The following is a 22,280-nucleotide window of genomic DNA, read 5'->3' on the forward strand; positions in this document are numbered from 1 at the left end:
TGTGTAGTTGTGATATCACCTATCAGCAACAATCGTTTGATTAGCTAAGAGGTGTCACCAGATACAACATGTTAGCTTCAATGAGTTACATTAGCGGTCAAATTCGTCAACTACGAGACCTAGTTAATTGTTTTCTTTGTCAAATGCTCAAAATTTTTATGTGCTTAATTGATTATTGATTTTTTTTACAGCTGTTTTTTACCTTAAAGGTACATTATACAACATCCCGGAGCACCAAGGTTACAAAAGGTAGGAAAACAAAAGACAAAAAGAAAAGGTCGAAAAATTTCTACAAATAAACAGACTTCTTTGAGCATATTTGATCTTCTGCTGTAAGTGAAGTTCCTCAAGCATTTGAAACATCATGTGTTGAGTTTGCAATGACAAAAAATCTTGTAACTCATTCAAATCCCATATCCCAAATTGATGTTACTCCTTGATCATCATCCATGTTCTCTCGCAATACTATGAACGTATTTAAGTCCATGTCTCCTCTTTGAATTTGAAGTTCTTCAGGCAATTGTAGATACTCAATTGTACCACTCAAATAGTCTAAATAATCTTGCAAAGTTAAGCTAGATATATCCGCATTCGCAACTTCATTCATTTGCTCACCAGCTTTTGTGAGTTCCATATTGTGCCGATCAATCCCAAAAAGTAGATTCTGAGCATCGTCCTTGGTATTTGTCTGCGATATGGTCTGAAGACTAAATGAGTAATGACCATATGGAATGAGATTATTGTCATACAGATCAGATTCAGGATTGGTTTCTTCACTACTATCGTAGGAAGTACTAGATTCATGATCAGTCCTCGAGCTCTTGTTTAAGAAGCCTAATCTAAATTCACTGCCATATCCCTCAAAAGTTTTAGCACACTTCCTTTTTTCTCCAGAGCTGGCAATCCGCTTACCATGCCTGCGGTTATCAGCTGGTGGACTATGCTGTGAATCGTCTTCTTCTCTATCATCTTTGGAAGGTGAGATTTTGAGACACTTGTCAGTGAGTTTTGAAAGGGCCTCTTCATTGTTGACCACTTTGGACCAAGTTGCAGTCTCGTGGGCTGTCATCTTATGTTGCAAACATTTGGATTGTCTCACCAGCCTCCTTATCTTATCCAAATTTGGGGACATGTGCTTGATGACTGCTGCCAACACGCTGACTTTCCAAGCCTTCTTAAGGTCATGGGGCTTTCTGTATGGAGGAGGGCCATATTGTTGGGATACCCCTTGTTCACCCCACCAAAGCTCGTTCCCTGTTGGCCACCAAGGAGGGGCCTGACCCCTCTCTAGTGGAAATCTCCTTTGTGGAGGCACGCAATGTTGCATAAGAGCAGAAAGAAGTGATCCAAGAGTAGTATCCTGCAATTCGTGAAGAAGATGCATACAAGAAATAGGGTCCAATTCACTTTGTTCAATAATTGCTGGAAGGAATTCAGCAATCGCCAGAGGAGCATCTTTGTCAAAGTGAACCTTCTCTTTCCACCACTTGCGTAGACTGTCAGATGAACCAGTAATTGGCTTACCCTTCTCTGTAACTATCCCATAAACGAACCCTTTACCCTTGCAAATTTCCATGATTTTCATCATGTATTTGAGGATGGCATCTTGTGCTCTAGACATCTTCTTACGCCGAGATGCTTCTTCCTTGGCCTCTGACAATTTATCAGGCTCATCATTCATACGCCTCTCCTGCATCTTTTGCAGCCTTATACGATCCTTCCACATCCGCTTTTTCAGCTCCTCATAGCTGATTTCCTCCTCGTATTCTTCTTCATCCTCCAGCGCCTCCATTTCATTAATTTCCTCACCAGGACTAGGAGAATCACTCTCACCAAAAAATTTAACCATATCTGAATTCCTCTTCAAATCAACCCACGCTTTCTTCCATTGATTCTCTATTAATATTTTTCTTTTTCGGGAACGCAAAATGTCGCAAGTTCGTCTCCCAATAGAGAGTTAAACATATATATGGGAAATGAATGGCGGTGTAAAGTAGGCAGGCATAAAAACAAGATAACCCTAATATTAATGACTTTGTTATTTAACTAAAAGTTTTGATCTTTTTGGAGACTCGGTTGGTAAAAGAGGTGGTGTGAAGATAAGAGGAAATTGAGGAGAATGCTACAAGTATTCAGAAGTTGATGCAACTTTGGCTTGCAAGCAACTCACAGCCAAATATTATTTCATGCAAACTAGCAGGCCAACCTATATACGTAATCATTCATATCTGTATATGCTTATCCAAGCATTTGGGTGTGATTTATTTAAATATAAATATTACAATATTTTATAATAAAAAATATTATGAAACTTCAAAAATATAATCAATAATTGACTAAGTTATTTAAAAAAAAAGTATATTTTGAATATAAATATAGTTTCAATTAAGTATCATAAAGTTGAAGATATATATAAAATATATCATTTTTACTTAACTAATAAGTTATGTAAATTTTATTGTTATAATAATCATAAAAGTTATTATTATATTCTATTATCAATACACTTTTTAATGTTATACATTGTTTTTATTTTATTTTATTTTATTTTATCTGTAATACTTTGTCCTTGTGGCTCGAAGTTATTTCTTAGTATGTCATGAGGTGTTTGCTATGTAACATTATTAAATGGTTTATATGGAGAATAAGGATTCAAATTATGTAATTTTTTTTATATAGGTATCTAAAGTTTTTGGGTCAAAGTAGGTAGTTAAAGTTTTATTTTGTTACCACTTCAGGTATCAACTGTTAACTCCAGTTAAAAAGCCTACGAATCAATCAAATTATCATACGGGTCAATTTTTTAATTAAATAAAAATATTTAAAACGTTAACTCTGGTTAACAAACCCTTTGAACCAATAAATTTATGACACGTGTTGTAACTCCCCCAAACCAACCGAGTTAGTTTGACCCGAATCCGACGTGCCACATTAGCCACCGAAGTGACTCTCCATTAACTGCCAACCTAACCTCCAACACTCCACGGATTTCCAGCATAAAAATGTGCTAAGGTTATCATAATTGCAGCGAAATGTCATAATAATATGAATGGAATATAAAATATGCAAGCATATAAAGTCTACGTAAAGACGTAGGGTTCACAAGTCAACAAACAACAAAGACTTTAGGGTTCGCATAGAGATTTTTAGGGTTCACATATTTGAATAATAATACACATGAACTTAGAACTTAATATTAATATTCGTACATCAACAAAGGTTTGCATACTTTATGCAATCATATGTTCACATAATATCATGGATTCACATAATAATATAGGTTCGCAGAATAACATGAGTTCAAAACAAGAAGGCTTACACATTCTAGGGTTTCACATACCTTAACTAGCCTCGCAAACAAGTACGGCTTTCATTAATAAGGGTTCACATCAAGAGTTAAGTCATACTTTGTCAAAATTAAAAGAACACCACATGTCACGCACAAAAGGAAGGACAATGAAACATAGAATATTATTCAAACTGTAAGGAAGTCAACAGTAATTAAGAAAAAATATATTTAACTACATGGTTTATAAAATTCAAAATAAAATAAACTTTGAGGAAAAAAACTGAGTTCTATAATGGCTGTAACAACTTGTTTTTAGTGAAATCAGAACAGTGGTTTCGAGACCACAAATCTAAAGTCAAAAAAATTATTTTATTATTATTTTATTGCCTACAGTATGATAGTAGCACCGTATTAAAATTTTGTTAAGAAATTTTACTTTTTACATGCTCAATTCGATAAAAAGAACTAAATCGCGTAAAGTGTAAAAGTTGAGTTCTAATAGCTAAAGGTATTAAATAGCTATAGAACTTTAAATTTTGAGTCCTTATATGGTAATTCAACCACTAATGAAGATAGTGGAATGTGATGGCTTGACATTTGTGAAATTAATAATGTTTTTAAAGGTTAATTATGTAATTTGGTAATTAAATGGTAAGTTAAATATAATAAAAATAAGTCTTCATTTTTAAACTTTGTCTTCAACCGAAAATTAGAGAGAAAAGAAGCCATTGTTGAGCTAAAGTTTGACCATTCTTGTTTTCTTGATTGGTAAGTGATTTTTTTCATTTTTAACGATTTCTATGTTTTTGGGATCGTTGTAGCTTAATCTAGCTAGCCCGGGGACTAATTTGTGAAACTGTTTAACTATTAGGGTTTTACCATTAATGAATATACATGATTTTTTATGTTTGATGATAGAAAATGGATAGTTTTTGTTAGATAAACAACTTTTGTTAAGTGATTTTTTGGTGAAATTGTCAAATAAGGATTAAATTGAAAAATAGAAAATTATACATGGTGAAATTGTGAAGTAAATGAAATATAGGGCTTTCTAGGGACCTATTTGATATTCGACCATAATGGGTTGTGGTGAAATTTAATGAATTTCCATTTTTATGAGCTATGGACTAAATTGCAAGAAATTAAAAGTATAGGGGCAAAATGGTAATTTTTCAAAAATATGATTTTGAGTTAAATTGAATGAAATATATATTAAATTGAGCTAAATTTACCTGTATAGATCAAGATATGAATCGTACGACTTTAGATCAGGGCAAAGAGAAAGTCTCGGATTAATCGCCTCTATATCTACGTATACTGTTGAGGTAAGTTCATGTAATTAAAGCGAGTTTATATGTTTCTAATTGAATTATACATGTGTTGTGAAATGTCATACATATATATTGAATACATATCCAATGACGTACGATGATTACCGACCCTCATTTGAACCTTAGAAATTTGTCGGATAAAAATGACATGTCATTAGGGTTTATATGATTTTGGTGCTGGTCCTGAATGTCCTACCGATGGCTAAGGTCCAGCATGTGTTGATGGATACTCCACAGCTCATGTGAGCAAACCCATTTTTACAGCTCGTGTGAGCATACATGTATAGGATTTGACGGAGTACAGTTATATCATATAGCACACTATGTGTGAGTTATCCTGAGTATCCAGCGGTTTTCTAAATAGTTCAACGGGTATTATTATGAAGTGAAATGGTAAGGGTTCATTATGGACTATTACAAGGGTACATATGAAATAAATGGAAATTTTGTTACATGGTATAAGGAAAATTGAATTGGATGATACATGTATATGAAATTTAATCAGTTGTTCTGCTCATCCATGATTATTCACTACACCAAAACATGATTTTAGCGGCGCTTTTTTAGGCCTTTAGCGCTGCAGATACTTTTAGCGGCGCTTTGAAAAGCGCCGCAACAGACGCCGCTAACTTTAGCGGCGTTTTTAGAAATAAACGCCGCTAAAGGTGTTGGTCTATAGCGGCGCTACTAGCACAAACGCCGCTAAAGAGTAAGACCTTTAGCGGCGCTTTAGTGGAAGCGCGCTAAAGACTCGATCTTTAGCGGCGTTTTTGAGAAGTGCCGCTAAAGATCGGGTCTTTAGCGGCGCTTCTCCCAAAAAGGCCGCTAAAGATCTATTCTTTAGCGGCACTTTCGCCTAAAACGCCACAATAGACTCTGATCTGTAGCGGCGCTTTCTCACAAACGCCGCTAAAGACCATGATCTTTAGTGGCGCTTTTTCCACAAACGCCGCTAAAGACCCTTATCTTTAGCGGCGCTTTGACGAAAAACGCCACTAAAAAGGCCACCAAATTTGTAAAATAAATTTTTTTATATTTTTGCAGCCCTCTTGTAAAAACAAATCAGAAGAAATCATATCTAAACCAGCCAAAAGTAATAAATCTATATATTAAAGAAATAATATAATAAATATCAATAAATAAAATAAAATTCGTATTATTCTTAAAAAAATGTTAAAAGTTAAAATGATAATTAAAAGTCAAAATCGAAGTATATTTACACGATAGTCTAAGACGGTAATTGCTATGATCTTTGAAACATCTTCATCATACTCAAGTCTGTCATTGGAGTTCATCGAACTTTGACGCTTACTCGCTTCCTCGCTTTAGCCTCTGCTTCCCGCATTGCACTGCACTTCTCTTGCGCCACCTCTGCTTCTCTTCTTCTTGCATTCGCTTTAAGTCATTGGAGTTCTTCATACTTTCGTTGAACCTCGGCTTCTCTCTCTGCGCATCGCTTTCGATTGTAGTGGAGTTCTTCATATCTTTTTGAACCTCGACTTCTCTCGATGTTGCCTCGCTTTAAGTTGTGTAATTTGCTCGATTGTTGTCGCTTGCATCCGAGCCATCCGGTCTCTTAACCTCTCGAACTTGACTTCGCTCGACTTCAAGGCATATATTGTTTGAGCTAGATCCAAAATATTGGGATGGGTTAACAAAAGATCCTTGAAATTGAACCCACCATACCTTTCAGACCCAAAACTTGGTGATAATCCGGTTATCAATGTCGTCAATATGAGCAGAACTATCACTTGGAAGCAATCGCCCAGATACTCGCCTTTTATCCTTCAATTTTTCCTAAAAATAAATCAAATAGTTAGGAGCATAATATATATTAAAAGACCCAATGCAACATAACTTAACAATATTTGCATTAGAATAAATGGAATAAATCATTAGAAAATAAACACTATAAATAATTAAAACAAGTGAAATTGTATTAATTAAGCAAACGTACCATAATTTCGCAGCGACTTGAGTCATGTGGTTTCCATCTTTCTTCCTATGTGTAATGTCAAAAGTTGAAGGCGTCCAACTTTTTGACCGGACGACGCTCCTACAATACAATAGTAAAAATATTATTGTAAGTAAGTAATAAATATCCGCCAATATTAAAAATTGAAAATACCTCGCATGAGCTACACACGCAAAACTTTTCGACCCAAAATTGTGAGTGAATTATTGTTGTCGCCTACTTTTTTCCAACTTCTTCACGATCCTACATTATGAAATTATTAGTACGTTAATTAGGAAATACTATACGCCAAAATAATTACAAAATTTTATAAGTTACACATACCTCTCCTTTCTTCAAGTCCAAAATCTAACGACCTCTTCCCATCGGTACCTCAAAGATTCCGTGGGACATTTTGTAATCTCTCATCGAGTGTTGTTTTTGTCTTAAAATAGTCTTTCTTTAAAGTGCTCTTATGGTCTCTCCATCTTTTTCCCAATGCCTTCTTTACATAAGCATCGGAGACCTCTAGAGCAAATCTCGCCTACAAAAAACACAACTTAAGAAAGTAAATGTAAACTAATCTTAAACCCAAGTATTATAAATGACATACACGTTTTGTTTCCTTAATGTTATTGAGAGCTTGGTTCTTGTTACTTTCGGACACTTTCTGCCATGACTCGAAGTTAATTGGCAACATATTTGCATTCCGTGCTAGAATGCCCATGTATCCTGCTAAAAGGCGAGCTTCTGATCCAACAGGCTGACCAAAGCTATTACTGGATACTTGGACACGCTTGACTGGATCTAGGTCGTATAAATCGCTCAGTACCATACGTCCGCGACCTCTCCGCGTCCCACCAGTTTCATCTGAAAAATAAAAGTATTGTAATATACGAAATTTAAAAATAAACAAACAAGAAGTCAACACACATGTAAATTAAATGTTAAATTACTTTGAACTTCTATAGGTTCCTCAGGTGTAACCGGAACATTTGAAGATCCAATAGCAGTCTGTTGTTCAGTACTGTTTGTTTCCTCCGAGTTTGGAGTACCTTGAACAATGCGGTGCGATCGCACGTTTCTTCTAGGCATTTTATCTGCAATACAAATAAATTAGTTGAACACTTAGTATACAATTACAACAATAATTTCACATATAAAATAGTTGAAATATCATCATTCGTAGATGTAATTAGATAATCGTATAAAGTTAATACATTATAATTCGTAAATCTCTTCATCCGTATCCTGGCGGACCCATTGAAATTGTGTACTAGTACTAGGGATGTTTTCGTTTAAGTTCTGTTCTGGAAATGGCAAAGTTTCTGTTCTGTCGTCAATGTCATGTCTACTTCCACTGCCCATGTCAAACAAGTCTCTAGGGATGTTATGGAGTACAACGTACTAGCCCTCATCAGTTGGGTCTTTTGAATAAAAAACTTGTTTGACTTGAGAAGAAAATACATACGGCTCATCAATCAATTGTTGTCCTGTGTGAATCAATCGAGCGAAGTTTACCATTGTGAAACCAAATTGATCATGCTTGATTCCACGTGCAGTATTAACATCGACCCAATCACCTCAAAATAAGACAACTTTCCATTTGCCGTAGTAATCCAACTCAATTATGTCGAGAAGAAGTCCAAAATATTCCACATTTCCTCCACAGATTATTGTCCCTAGCACTAGCATAACTTGTAATTGAGGAATTAACCACTATTCCACAATTTTGCGTTCTCCTCAATCTCTCGCGATATTTTGTATGAAATCTGAATCCGTTTATGAGGAACGCACTATATCTTTTAACCACCCGATTTGGACCTTGGGAAAGCCATTTAACTTCGTCGGTGACGTTCTTCCCACTCCAAACCTATTGAATGGAAAGTAAACAATTGTATTTAAAAATGTTTTGAGTAAATATTATTATTTGTCGGTGAAAGCTCCAATTACATACCGTTTGGCTTAACCGTTCATGAAATGATTCTGTAAACAACTTATTGATATCTCGATGTTGTGTTCTTAGGAAGCGCGAACAAGATCTTAATATTTGTTTGTACTCACTATGTTAAAAATATGTTCAGTTTGTTAGACTATAAACAGTTTTTAAATGATGAATATCCAACAAATTTGTAGAACTTACTTGCGTAAAGGTTCGACTGATTCGTGGTGAAACAGAACATATCGATGTGCTTGAACCCACGATAAATCATCTAATTCTGTAATTTCAACTTTACCGATTGGTTCTCCAAAACTTTGGAACAAATAATTATCGGCCAAGTTATGATCCGTGAGTCCAGCATTTCTATTTGGTCTATTCAACCTTGTTTCAACATCTTCCAAATATCTTGAACAGAAGGTCATACATTCCTCTGCCAAGTAGCCTTCAGCAATCGATCCTTCTGGATAACGCTTGTTGCGGCAATAAGACTTTAATTTGGATAGGAACCTAAACACAGTATACAACATTATCAAAAGTTGTAACTAAAGGCATATAGGTGAATGAAGGAAAATTTTAAAAATTTCGATTAACACCTTTCTATGGGATATATCCATCGATAGAAAACGGGTCCGCCAAGAATTGCTTCATGCGGGAGATGGATTATCAAGTGAACCATAATAGTGAAGAAGGAAGGTGGGAAGATTTTCTCCATGTTGTATAAAGTTAAAGCGACTCGATCCTGTACCTTCTGAAGTTCTTGAACATCTAAAACTTTGCCACAAATGGCTTTCATTATATTGGATAGTTCAATTATACAAGACGTCACCTTCTTCGAAATACAACATCGTAGAGCAACTGGCAGTAAATCTTGCATCAAGATGTGATAGTCATGTGATTTTAGCGAATATAGTCTTCGATCTTTAACACTAACACATCGAGATATATTAGATGCATACGCATCGGGAACCTTTATATCCTTCAACACCATGCAGAACACTTCTTTCTCTCTTCGACATTGAGAAGATAGAAGCGACAACCGATATTTACCATTCAAAGTTGATTCGGATGAAGATCGGTCAATTCCATCCGAACTAAATCAAATCGACTCAAGATTGTCTTTTGATTTTCCATCTACATTCAAAATTGTATGCACAATGTTCTCGCAGACATTTTTCTCAATATGCATAACATCAAGATTGTGTCGTAAAAGGTGGTGCTCCCAATAAGGCAACTCAAAAAAAATACTTCTTTTTTTCCACAAGTCCGCCTCATTAGGATCATCCTCTTCATCGGAGTTATCATCAGCTTCATCATTTGATCTTCTATGTCTTTGTGTGTTTGGCGGTTGATTCATCTTCCCATAACTGAAATTCATATCTTCCAACATTAACAAGATTTCAGATCCACTTGTCTGCGAAGGAGCTTCTCTGAACTCTTCAGTACCGTCAAATGCCGAACTCTGAGATCTAAATCTATGATTTTCTGGTAACCACCGACGATGCCCCATGTAAGAGAACTTTTTCCCATTGTATAACCATTGCAAACATGTTTGTGCAGCACAACAAAGGCACGTATAACGACCCTTGGCACTCCAACCGGATAAATTGGCATAAGCGGGGAAGTCATTAATGGTCCACATCAGAGCTGCACGTAAATTAAAGTTCTCATTTCTCAGCACATCGTATGTCTCGACACCAGCCCATAATTGTTTTAACTCTTCAATAAGTGGCTGTAAATAAATGTCGATATCATTCCCGGGCCCTTTCTCTACAAGGATAATCATAGATAAGATAAGGGAAGATTGTTTCATGCAAATCCACGGAGGCAGATTGTAAGGAACAAACACCACTGGCCAAGTACTGTATGCAGTATTCATGATCTTGTAAGGATTAAATCCATCAGATGCTAGGCCAAGCCTCACACTCCTGGGATCGCTTGCAAAGCTTGGAAATTTATTGTCAAATGATTTCCAAACTAAAGAATCTGCCGGATGCCTTAATAATTCATCATCGGTTCGTCCTTCATGGTGCCACGTCATTGACTCCGCTGTCTTCGAGGACATGAAAAGCCTTTGAAGCCTTGGTATCGGCGGAAAATACCGCAAAATCTTGACCGGCTTCTTTCTTGGCTGTGCATCATTTTCATCGTCGTTCCCATCTTCTGTGTTTCTATTTATCCAACGGATTCGCCGCATACATGACAAGATCTTGTTGGTTTCTCCGATCGCCCCAATACAACATGCAATCATTCGGCAACTATGGATTTTGTTGTACCCAAGACCTAAGTCTTTTATCATTTTCTTCATATATTTGCATGATGAGGATCTTTGCAAACGAAACATTTCTCTCAAAAACTCTAACAAAGATTGTCAATGAGTTCGGTCCACCCTCCCAAACATTTTAACTGGAAAAGACGAATGCGAAAGACATTTTGAAAATTTCGATCCTCATATAGTTCTTCGTTCATCTCATTAAGTAGCGTAGAACTTTGCCGCTTCTCCATTCGGCTCTTCATGATGTACACATCTTCTGGGTTCGGTAAAAGCATTTCCACCGAGATTACAATCATCAGATGGCACAAAGTCAGGTGGGAACGACTGTAAACCATGACTGTGAATATTAAATGCTTCCCAACATCCTTCCATATCATCCCTCTAACGATGATGGTAAGCAGTACTATCATAGGATACATCCATCCTTGAAAAGGAAGTACTAGGCGGGCATTCTCCATGAAAAAACCATTGTTTATAACCACGAACAAACCCATCAACAATTAGATGCTCGTATACAACTTCACGATAATGCCAGTTTATGTTGACACACTTCTTACACGGGCAAAGAATCATGTTCTCTTGGCTTGCATATTGAAATGCAAAATCTAGAAAAGTTTGTACTCCATTTCAATAATCGTCGCTTACCCTTGACAAATTCATCCAAGACCGATCCATTTCTTATTTCTTGAAGCCTAATCTTGACAATAATGTGCACGGGTTTAGGATTTAGGAATAAGTATAATTAAGCTACGTAAGTTATATATTATGTATGTTATGTAATTTATGTATATTAACTAATTAAGTTATGTAATTTATGTATAATATTAATGTAAGTTATGTATAATATTAAATAACTAAGTTATGTAATTTCATATAATATTAATGTATGTTATGTAATTTATGTATAATTAACTAATTAAGTTATGTAATTTATGTATATTAACTAATTAAGTTATGTAATTTATGTATAATTAACTAATTAAGTTATGTAATTTATGTATATTAACTAATTAAGTTATGTAATTTATGTATATTAACTAATTATGTTATGTAATTTATGTATATTAACTAATTATGTTATGTAATTTATGTATAATGTTAATGTAAGTTATGTATAATATTAAATAACTAAGTTATGTAATTTATGTATAATATTAATGTATGTTATGTAATTTATGTATATTAACTAATTAAGTTATGTAATTTATGTATAATATTAATGTAAGTTATGTATAATATTAATTAACTAAGTTATGTAATTTATGTATAATATTAATGTAAGTTATGTATAATATTAAATAACTAAGTTATGTAATTTATGTATATTAACTAATTATGTTATGTAATTTATGTAAATTAACTAATTAAGTTATGTAATTTATGTATAATATTAATGTAAGTTATGTATAATATTAATTAACTAAGTTATGTAATTTATGTATAATATTAATGTAAGTTATGTAATTTATGTATATTAACTAATGTAAGTTATGTAATATCTTATATTTATATTTATATTTTAATTTTTACTATTCAGTAAATTTGAGATTTTATATTTATATTTTAATTTTTACATAATTTGGTATCTCAATGTTTATAACGCTATTATTTAAATGAAATATCTTATTTTAAGTAAAATGCTTATGAGAATTTTACAATTTTATTAATTTCATTAAAATTCTTAGCGAAGAAAGAAATTAATTATGAATTCTGTAATGTGAGACTTGAATGCACTAGGAATGTGATGAACTGAGGTCTATTATTCAAAAATTATAGGAAAAACAGGAGCAGATGTTGAATTATTTTCATGGCTGCTAAGAACTCATTGTATGATTATTTGGTGTTCAAATTAATTATGATTATTTACCTATTTGCAGCTGGCTTTGTTATGAAATTAATTTGCATAAAATAAAGCCTTATTCAAATCTTGATCGATGCTTATTTCATTTGCCTTTGACCTCTAATCATTCATTCAATTCTGTGGTAATCATGCTTATTTCCTTTATCCCATAACTTGTTCTTTGGTCATACATGAATGATAATCTTGCTATCCAAGAAAATGAATGTTTTGAAACACAAAAATAGACAAATTCTTCAAATTCATAGAAGCGTAGGCCACACTTCATAGAAGAAATTACAAAATCTCAGGTTCATGATTTTGTCCTGCATAACCATCTGGAAATATCCAAAATTCCACATGTTTGATGCTTCTTTTTATACAACTAAATATAGTGACAAGATTCAGAGGCCACAACTGCCTATGTCCAAACTGGTGAAGTGCACATTTCACTGTCTCAAGACACATGTTATATGCAGTTAAATTTTTTAATGAATCATTATTACAATCTAGCATCATACATGGATATAAGCATTCAGGGCAATAGTATTATAAACTAAGAATGTATGATGAGGAAAATAGATCTCTACAATGTAGACATTTGCTTTCAAATGGAAACGTAAGTCAAGAAACTTACAGCAAATCTCAAAAGAAGACAAGATTTTCCAACACCAGAATCTCCAATAAGCAGAAGCTTGAACTGGTAGTCACTGCAAAAGAATGCAACCTGATAATATCAGTATCTGTTCCAATGATGCATAAAAATAACATCTACAGCTGTAACATAAAATTTTATTTTCGCCAAAAGCCCCAAACCCAGTCTCTCATAAAACAAATGAAGTTTAACTTGTCAGCGTTAAAATGCCAATTAACCAAATTAAGTGCCCAAAGATTAACCTTAGAATGCCAAGCAATTATTGGTTGACTCCTAATTTTACTGGTGCATCAAGAAAGCGCAATACAAAATGAATTTCGATTTCAAACAAATTACAGCAAGTCACCATCATTCACTCATATACACATACATAATGAGCACATTTTTTAAGACAAATTTGCTTCTTCAATACACATAATCGATTTAGCAACATGTTAACAAAATATAACAAATTATTTGCAAAAGAATAATATACCACAATTTATTATGGCATCTTACAAAATTAGAAGCCTATGTCCCTCCTGAATCCATTAATTGACCACATAACACATTAACAATAAAAAAGACCTAAAAGCTCGCGCTTTTAAAAAAAATATATTTTCAATTCCACAAAGAAATCCAAGTAGCAAATAAGATAATAATAACAGAAAAAAAAATAGAAGAGAACATCTGAATTTCATCAGAAGGACATTTTGATTAACTAATTAAGTTTAGGAAACTTACCTAAATACGAGCTGATCAATAAGGCAGTAACAAATCGTTAACAAAAAATTTTGAGTTCTCCTTTCTTTAACAGTTGGGCAAATGCAGTGTGAGTACCTTGAACAAAAGTTGAACATAAGAACAACTGTTAATGTTAACTCTTCAACAATGAGAAGAACAAACTAGAAAGCAAACCCAGGATCGGTACTTCTTCCCAAACCCTAGACACGCAAAAATTCCCAAATTCCCCGAATTCCCAAACAAACAGGCCAAAGCTTGGTGATTGAATTTATTATTTAAACCCCAATTTCCCAAATTACACTTAACCCAAACCCTAAATCAAGATACAACATTTTAAAAGAAAAAAAGCTTACCTTTTAACCACAAATTCCGCAACTTTGATACTATCCTGTCAAGATTGGCTCAACTGATGCTTCGTTTCACCCGATTTATGAGTTCCCCTCTCCCTTTTTTCCTTTGTATTTTCTCTTTCGTTTCAATCACTTTCGTTTTTCCTCGATTACATTTACATTTATTGTGTTCTGCCTATAGAGAAAATGGCAAAGTTAAAACACGATGAATAGAAATGGCGTCGTTTTGCCAAAATTTTAAGACACCATTCCGGCGTTTGTTAGGAAAACGCCACTATTTCTTGTATATTTGCGGCGTTTCCAAAAAACGCCACTAAAAACTTAAGTTATAATCTGAAACGGCACCGTTTAATAAAGCTTTAATGCATATTTCAAACTATTTTTTAACTTATTAAACTTAATTCTATTTAAAATAATATTTAAATGACAAAAACATTATACCAATTGATATCAATTGGTACTTTAAATTGATTTTTTAAAACATTATTTAAAGAAATTAATCTAAACTAACCTAATACCCTTATCTGACCCCTGAAACCCTAAACCCTAAATTCTAAACCACTAACCCTTAGCCCGTAACTCGTAACCCCTAAACCCCTAACCCTTATATCCCAAACCTTAAATCCATATATACCCCCTAATCCTTAAAATAGCACGGCCATCCAAAATAATCCCTAAATCTTTAATGATCATAAAATAGTTATATATAATTGATTAAACAATAATTAATAGTAGACAACTTTTATTTTTTTTGTATTTGAAATTTATAATATTTAATTTTATTGATAAATAAATAAATTTAAACTATATACTCATAATTTCAATATATTAAATTTATTATTATATATTTTAGAAATATATAAGAACATATTTGATATAAAAATTAATAAAACTAATTAATCTAATAACTTAAACTCTAACATAACCGTTGAAACCCTAAACCCCAAATCCATAACCCCCTAACCCATTACCCCTAAATCCCCTAACCCCTAAAGCATAACCCTTAAACCCTAAATCCCCCTAACCCCTAAACATCAAATTTTCAATTACACAAACAAACGGTGACGTTTTCACAAAATTGTACACATATTTATGGCGTTTTGCCGAAAAACGCCAATAATAGAGTATATCATTCAACTGAAACGACGCCGGTCTGATAGAGTATCAAGAATATTAGTGGCGCTTACCTATAAAATGCCACAATAGAAACTGATTCCCTAACACGTAACGACGTCGTATATTGCAATATTTCTGGCGTTTTTGACTAAAACGCTGGTAAAGGCTACCTTTTGCGGCGTTTTTATATAGAAACGCCGCTAAATTTCTCTTTTTTTTTGGGATCTTACATTTAAATAATTAATTACCTAACAAATACATAATTACCTGCTTATTTATTTGTTTATTTATTTATACCAAGATTATTTTGGTCCTATATATACAAATTAAATAATTAATAACTATATATATATATCCATATATATCAAAAATTTCAAATGGCCGTTAAATATTTGGTTAAATGTTTTAAATATACAAGTATTATTAGTTAATTGTATCATTTAACAATCTTCAAATTATAAATTAACATGCATCCATAAAATGATCATCTAACTACCACGCACCTATTATATATATATATATCTATTAATAATTAATAATTATAATATAAACTATACTAAACTTCGTTAATATATATATTAATTAAATTAATTGATCATCTGGATTTATTTTACAAATATATATATTTACCGTAAAAATTAATCAATCTAATATTAACCTCTTAAGAAACCCTATCATGACCGTCTAAACCCCGACCAAACCCAAAAATTCCCTAAATTAATATTCTTTAATAATCACAAAATATAGTGAAAATCTATTAAACATACAAGTTAATTAATTATATATATATATATATATTATATAGTAGTTAAAAATGTTGTACAAATTAGTTGAAATATATGCTAGCAATATCTTTATGACAAAAATTTTTGTATATATGGATCTAAATATAAGTTTTATCATTTTGAACTTAAGTATCGATATTTTTGCATCGGTATATTGCTACTAATTAACCATATATATATATCAAAAAATCAATTAATGGTTATTAGGGCGGTTAAATGTTTTAAATATACAAGATAATTAATATACAAGTCTCAAATTATAAATTATCAATCGACATGCATAAAGTGATGATCATGATCTACCTATTATAATATTCAATATATATATTAAATTTATTCTGGAATATCTATTTTACAAATATATAAGAACATATATATTCACCATAAAAATAATCAAAACAAATCTAATTAATTAAACCCTGTACATGACCGTTGAAATTAACCCTAAATCTCAAACCCCTAAACCTCTAACCCCTAAATTAACCTTAAATCCCAATTACCTTAAATCTATACCCCGTACTCCTTAAAATACCGTCCATAAAAAATTCCCTAAATGTTTAATATATATAATTAATCATAAAATATAGTCATTAATAATTAATTGTTAATTAATATATATATTTAATTTGTATAAATTAGTCGAACAATATATACTACCAAAATTTATTACTCTTATAAAAGTTAATTCTATTTTTAATTTATTCTTTACATTAATACAACAATTTAAGTTTTATTATATTTTATTTTATTCATAATTTAATATATTTTCTATCGTAAAGTAGTTTAAATAATCAACTGTTATAAATAGTTAGTTGTTATATATATACGACTTCTCTTTAATAAAAACTTTTTATATTAATCAATATTATTTGTTAATTATAATTTAAATGTAAATTGTCCCACTATATAATAAATAGAACAAAATATTAATTATTTCAACTTATAAGATTTTTGTTACTATTAGCGGCGCTTCGGCAAAAACGCCGCTAAAGGTAAATACATTAGCGACGCTTAAATACAAACGCCGCTGAAGACAAGAGAATTAGTGGCGCTCAGTTAGAAACGCCGCTAAAGATCCGAGAATTAGCGACGCTTGTATAAAAACGCCGCTAAAGACCCGAGCATTAGCGGCGCATAGACAAAAACGCCGCTAAAGATCCGAGCATTAGCGGCGCTTAGACGAAATCGCCGCTAAAGATCGGGGAATTAGTGGCGCTTTCACAAAAACGCCGCGAAAGATCGGAGCATTAGCGGCACTTACACAAAAACGCCGCTAAAGGTTTAAAAAATCGCAAAAACGATGCCGTTGGTCTTAGGTTTTTTGTGGCGCTTTATATAAAACGCCTCTAATTCCTATTTTTAGCGGCGCTTCCGGATAATCGCCGCTGATGCTCTACCTTTAGCAGCGCTTTGGCTAAATCGCCGCTAATGCTCGATTTTTTGTGGCGCTTTTGTTCCAAACGCCACAAAAAGTGCCGTTAAAAGCCTATTCTGGTGTAGTGATTGGTTTGTATATATATTTACATTGCTAACATGGTTGGTGTATATGTGCTTAGGCATTTGGCCAAATTATGTTGGGATATATTATGTTTATCTTACCTATTTTGTGATTAAATGGTAAGTTATGTTTTAAGTTATATGAACTTACTAAGCTTAAATGCTTACTCTGTGTCATTTTTTGTGTTTTATAGTGTATTCGAAGCTCGTTTGGGTTGGATGTTTGTCAGAGATATATCACACTATCCATTGAGTCTTTTGGTACTTTCAGTTGTTTAATTTTGGTTATAATGACATGTATAGGTATTTTGGCTAATGTTGGCCTATGTGTTTTGGTTGTTGAAATAGCCAATTGGTTTGGCTTGTGTTATGGCATTTTAGTGATAAAATGAACCTAGTTTTGGCATGTAAATGACAGCCTTAATATGGATGATGTTTGGCTTGATATGCTTGAATTATGGATGATAAAGTTATGGTTTAAATTTGCATATTATATGTGGCTTGTAATTTGTTGGAAATGTTGAGAATTTTTACTTTCTTTGAATGGTTTATATGGTTATTGATGTTATTTGTTGAATGGTATATTTGGCACCATTTGGTAAGTTTTTGGTTAGTAAATTCAATGGTATTTATTGATACAAATATGGCTAAAAGTTAGTTGAGTATTTTGGTCAAATAGGGTACATGATTATACATGTTTTTATGTTGTCATTTGAGCTGCCTAAGGGCATATTCGTTGTATGTGAGTATACCATATGTGTGAAGCTAAAATATGCATGATTTTGGTGCCTTGTTATGGCTTGTAATTCTGCGCAAATATGCTTATAGATACATGCTAGTTTGGGTTAGAAAAATGGCTTGAAAAAAGCCTAGTTTTCATCCACACGGGCAGAGACACGTGTGTGTATCTAAGTCGTGTGTGATACACAGCCAGGCGACACGGTCGTGTATCCCCTGTAGCTTTCAAAGGGTTGCAAGTCAAGTTGTTACAAGGCCTAGCACACGGCCTGGCTGTGTGACCCAAGTTAGTGAGTTACACGGGCACTGGCACAGGTTTGGACACGACTGTGTGTCCTTACTTTGAATGCCCGCATGGGTTGGCCACATGGTCGTGTGACCCCTGCAGTGTTGAAAATTTTCACTAATTTATGAAAACCTCTCTAAGTTTCCGTTTTAGTCCTAACTTGTTCCTAACATGTTTTTAAGGCCTCGAGGGCTTGTTTAAGGGACAATATGTATGTTTTGGATTGGTTTTACTATGATTATTGATATGATTTGAAATGTTTGGAATTTATGTTCGTTTGATTTGAAAACTCTGGTAATACCTAGTAACCCTGTTCTGGCGATGGATACGAGTTAGGAGTGTTACATTTATTGGTATCGGAGCCAGGTTTAGTTGATTCTTAAACTGAACTTAGCATATATGAGTCTAGCTATACATGCCATTATATAACCTGTGATAGTGTGGTATCTCCTGACTATTTTAAACCATGTTTGCTTATAACAATGATATCGAATCGAGCTCAATAACCTCCACCCCTCCTGTTCCCCAACCAGTCCCCGTTATTCCTCAAGGTATGGAACCATTATGTGCTAGTAATCCACCTGTTGATAAGATTCGTAAGTATGGGGCTAAGGAATTTAGAGCTACTGCTGAAGATGATCCCGAGAGAGTAGAATTCTGGTTAGAGAATAAAATCAGGGTTTTTGATGAGTTTTCTTGTTCACCGGCCAGGTGTGTCAATTGTGCGGTATTGTTATTGAAAGATTCGGCTTAGCTGTGGTGTAACACGTTAATTTCTGTAGTGCCGAGAAACCAGATCACATGGGATTTCTTCCAAACTGAGTTCCGAAAGAAATACATTAGTCAGAGGTTTCTAGATAAAAAATGTAAGGAATTTCTTAAACTCAAACAGGGTCGTATGTTTGTGTCAGAGTATGAGCTGGAGTTTATCAGACTTAATAAATATGCTCAGGAATGCATCTCAATTGAGTCCACCATGTGTAAGATATTCGAGGAACGGGGCATGCTTCAACCACTATATTAGAGATTGTTTGGGAAATTTGAGAAAGAGAAAGCTCAGACTACGATGCCGAGCAACATTGCTGCGAGAGGTAGACCACCTCGTAATCCTAAAAATGTGAGTGGTAGTCGTGGGGTAATGAAAGACACCGCAGTGAGATCTGAGGCACGAGCACCAGCTAGGGCTTATGCTATTCGCACGCGAGATGATGCTTCTGCACCAGATGTTATTACTGGTACTTTCTCTATTTTTGATACTGATGTTACTACTTTGATTGATCCGGGATCAACTCATTGTACTGTATGCAGGAGTTTACTAACTAATAAGAATTTACCTGTTGAGTCCACTGAATTCTTGGTTAAAGTGTCGAACCTCCTTGGTTAGTATGTGCTAGTTGATAAAGTTTTCAAGAACTATCCTTTGATTATTCAGGGTTAAAGTTATTCGACTAATTTGATGCTATTACCGTTTGATGAGCTTGATGTGATTTTGGGCATGGATTGGTTAACTCTACACAACGCTATTGTGAATTGTAGACGAAAGCTTATTGTTTTGAAATGTCAGAATGGTGAAATGCTTCAATTGAATCAGATAGTGTGAGTGGGTTCTCTGTTGTTATATCTCCTATGTTAGCACAGAAATATGTGAGAAAAGGTTGCAATGCTCACCTTGCTTATGTATTGGATACTAAAGTTTTTGAATCGAAGTTTGAATTAGTGCCAGTAGTTTGTGAGTATCCTGATGTATTTCTAGAGGAGTTACTTAGATTATCGCCGATCAGAGAGGTTATGTTTGCGATTGAACTAGTATCTAGGACATCACCGATATCAATAGCACCTTACAGAATTGCTTCTATTGATAGCACCATCACAGTTGCAAGAGTTGACAGATAGGGGTTTTGCCAGACCCTGTTTCTCACCTTGTTGGTTTCTCACCTTGTGGTGCACCGATTTTGTTTGTTAAGAAAAAAGACTGATCGATGAGATTGTGTATTGATTATCATCAGCTCAACAAGGTTACAATTAAGAAAAAAAAATCCATTGCCTCGTATTGATGATTTGTTTGATCAGTTGAAAGGTGCCACAGTATTTTCGAAGATTGACCTTCGTTCTGGCTACTATCAATTACGTGTTAAATATTTAGATGTGCCAAAAATTGCATTCAGAACCAGGTACAGACATTATGAATTTCTTGTGATGCTGTTTGGTTTAACTAATGCACCTGCAGTATTTATGGATTTGATGAACAAAATCTTCAGACCATTTTTAGATAGATTTGTTATGGTATTTATTGATGACATTCTGATATATTCACGAGATGACACCAAGCATGTTGAACTCTTGAAAATTGTGTTGCAAACTTTGCGAGGTAAACAACTTTTTACTAAATTTTGCACATGTGAGTTTTGGCTCAGATAAGTTAGTTTTCTGGGACATATAGTATCAGCTAAAAGCATCAAAGTTGATCCTAGTAAAATTTTAAAAATTTTTTTATTGGAAACAACCAGTAAATGTATCGGAAGTTAGAAGTTTTTTGGGATTAGCTGGTTATTGCCAAAGATTCATCAAAGGGTTCTCGATGATAGCTACATTGATGACGCGATTATTATGAAAAGATGTGTAGTTTGAATGGTCTGAGAAGTGTCAGCAAAGTTTGAATCAGTTGAAAGCATTGTAAACCGAGGTACCAGTTCTGGTTCAGCCAGAATTGGGTAAAGAGTTTGTGATTTTCAGTGATGCATCTTTAAATGGTTTAGGCTGTGTTTTAATGCAAGAAGGCAAAGTGATAGCTTATGCTTCCAGGCAGTTAAAGCCGCACGAAAGGAATTATCCGACGCATGATTTAGAGTTGACAGTTATTGTGTTTGCGTTGAAAATTTAGTAACACCATTTGTTCGGTGAAAAATGTCATATATTTGATGATCATAAGAGTTTTGAAGTATCTAATGTCGCAGAAAGATTTGAATCTGAGACAGTACAGATGGCTCAAACTGTTAAAAGATTATGAGTTGATCATTGATTATCATCTAGGAAAAGCGAATGTGGTTGCTGATGCCTCGACTAGAAAGTCTTTATTTTCTCTACGAGCGATGAATACTCGACTGATATTATCTGATGATGGCTCGATATTAGCCGATTTAAGAGCTAGACTGATATTTTTATAGTAGATCTGTGAAGCTCAAAAATGCGATGGCAAGTTGTTAGCAAAGCGGGCACAGTGTGAGTCGATTTCTGATTCAGAATTTTAGTTTCGACCTGATGATTGTTTATTGTTTAGAGGTAGAATTTGTGTACAAAAAAATCCAAAGCTCATTTAGAGAATCTTGCATGAAGCTCATACTGGTACTTTATTTGTTCATCCGGGAAGTAATAAAATGTACAGTGATTTGAAACAGATGTATTGGTGGCTAAGAATGAAATGTGCAATTTTTTACTTTATATCTAAATGTTTAGAATGTCAGCAAGTTAAAGCTGAACATCAGGTACCTTCTAGATTATTACAACT

At 33.7% G+C, this 22,280-nt stretch overlaps 1 protein-coding gene across 1 annotated transcript; it reads right to left on the reverse strand.

Moving 5' to 3' along the window:
* Positions 1 to 226: 226 nt before the first annotated feature.
* On the reverse strand, positions 227 to 1,983 carry LOC105804246 (putative ETHYLENE INSENSITIVE 3-like 4 protein). The gene has a single exon (XM_012636753.2). The coding sequence runs from the start codon at positions 1,847 to 1,849 to the stop codon at positions 401 to 403; it is 1,449 nt and encodes a 482-aa protein (XP_012492207.1). The 5' UTR covers positions 1,850 to 1,983; the 3' UTR covers positions 227 to 400.
* Between the last annotated feature and the right edge of the window lie 20,297 nt (positions 1,984 to 22,280).

This window comes from Gossypium raimondii, chromosome 11, assembly GCF_025698545.1.
Source record: "Gossypium raimondii isolate GPD5lz chromosome 11, ASM2569854v1, whole genome shotgun sequence".
NCBI classification, from domain to species: domain Eukaryota; kingdom Viridiplantae; phylum Streptophyta; class Magnoliopsida; order Malvales; family Malvaceae; genus Gossypium; species Gossypium raimondii.

What these genes read in the sequence shown, in the direction of transcription:
- LOC105804246 (XM_012636753.2), bottom strand. Translation starts at nt 1,849, where the DNA reads ATGGTTAAATTTTTTGGTGAGAGTGATTCTCCTAGTCCTGGTGAGGAA.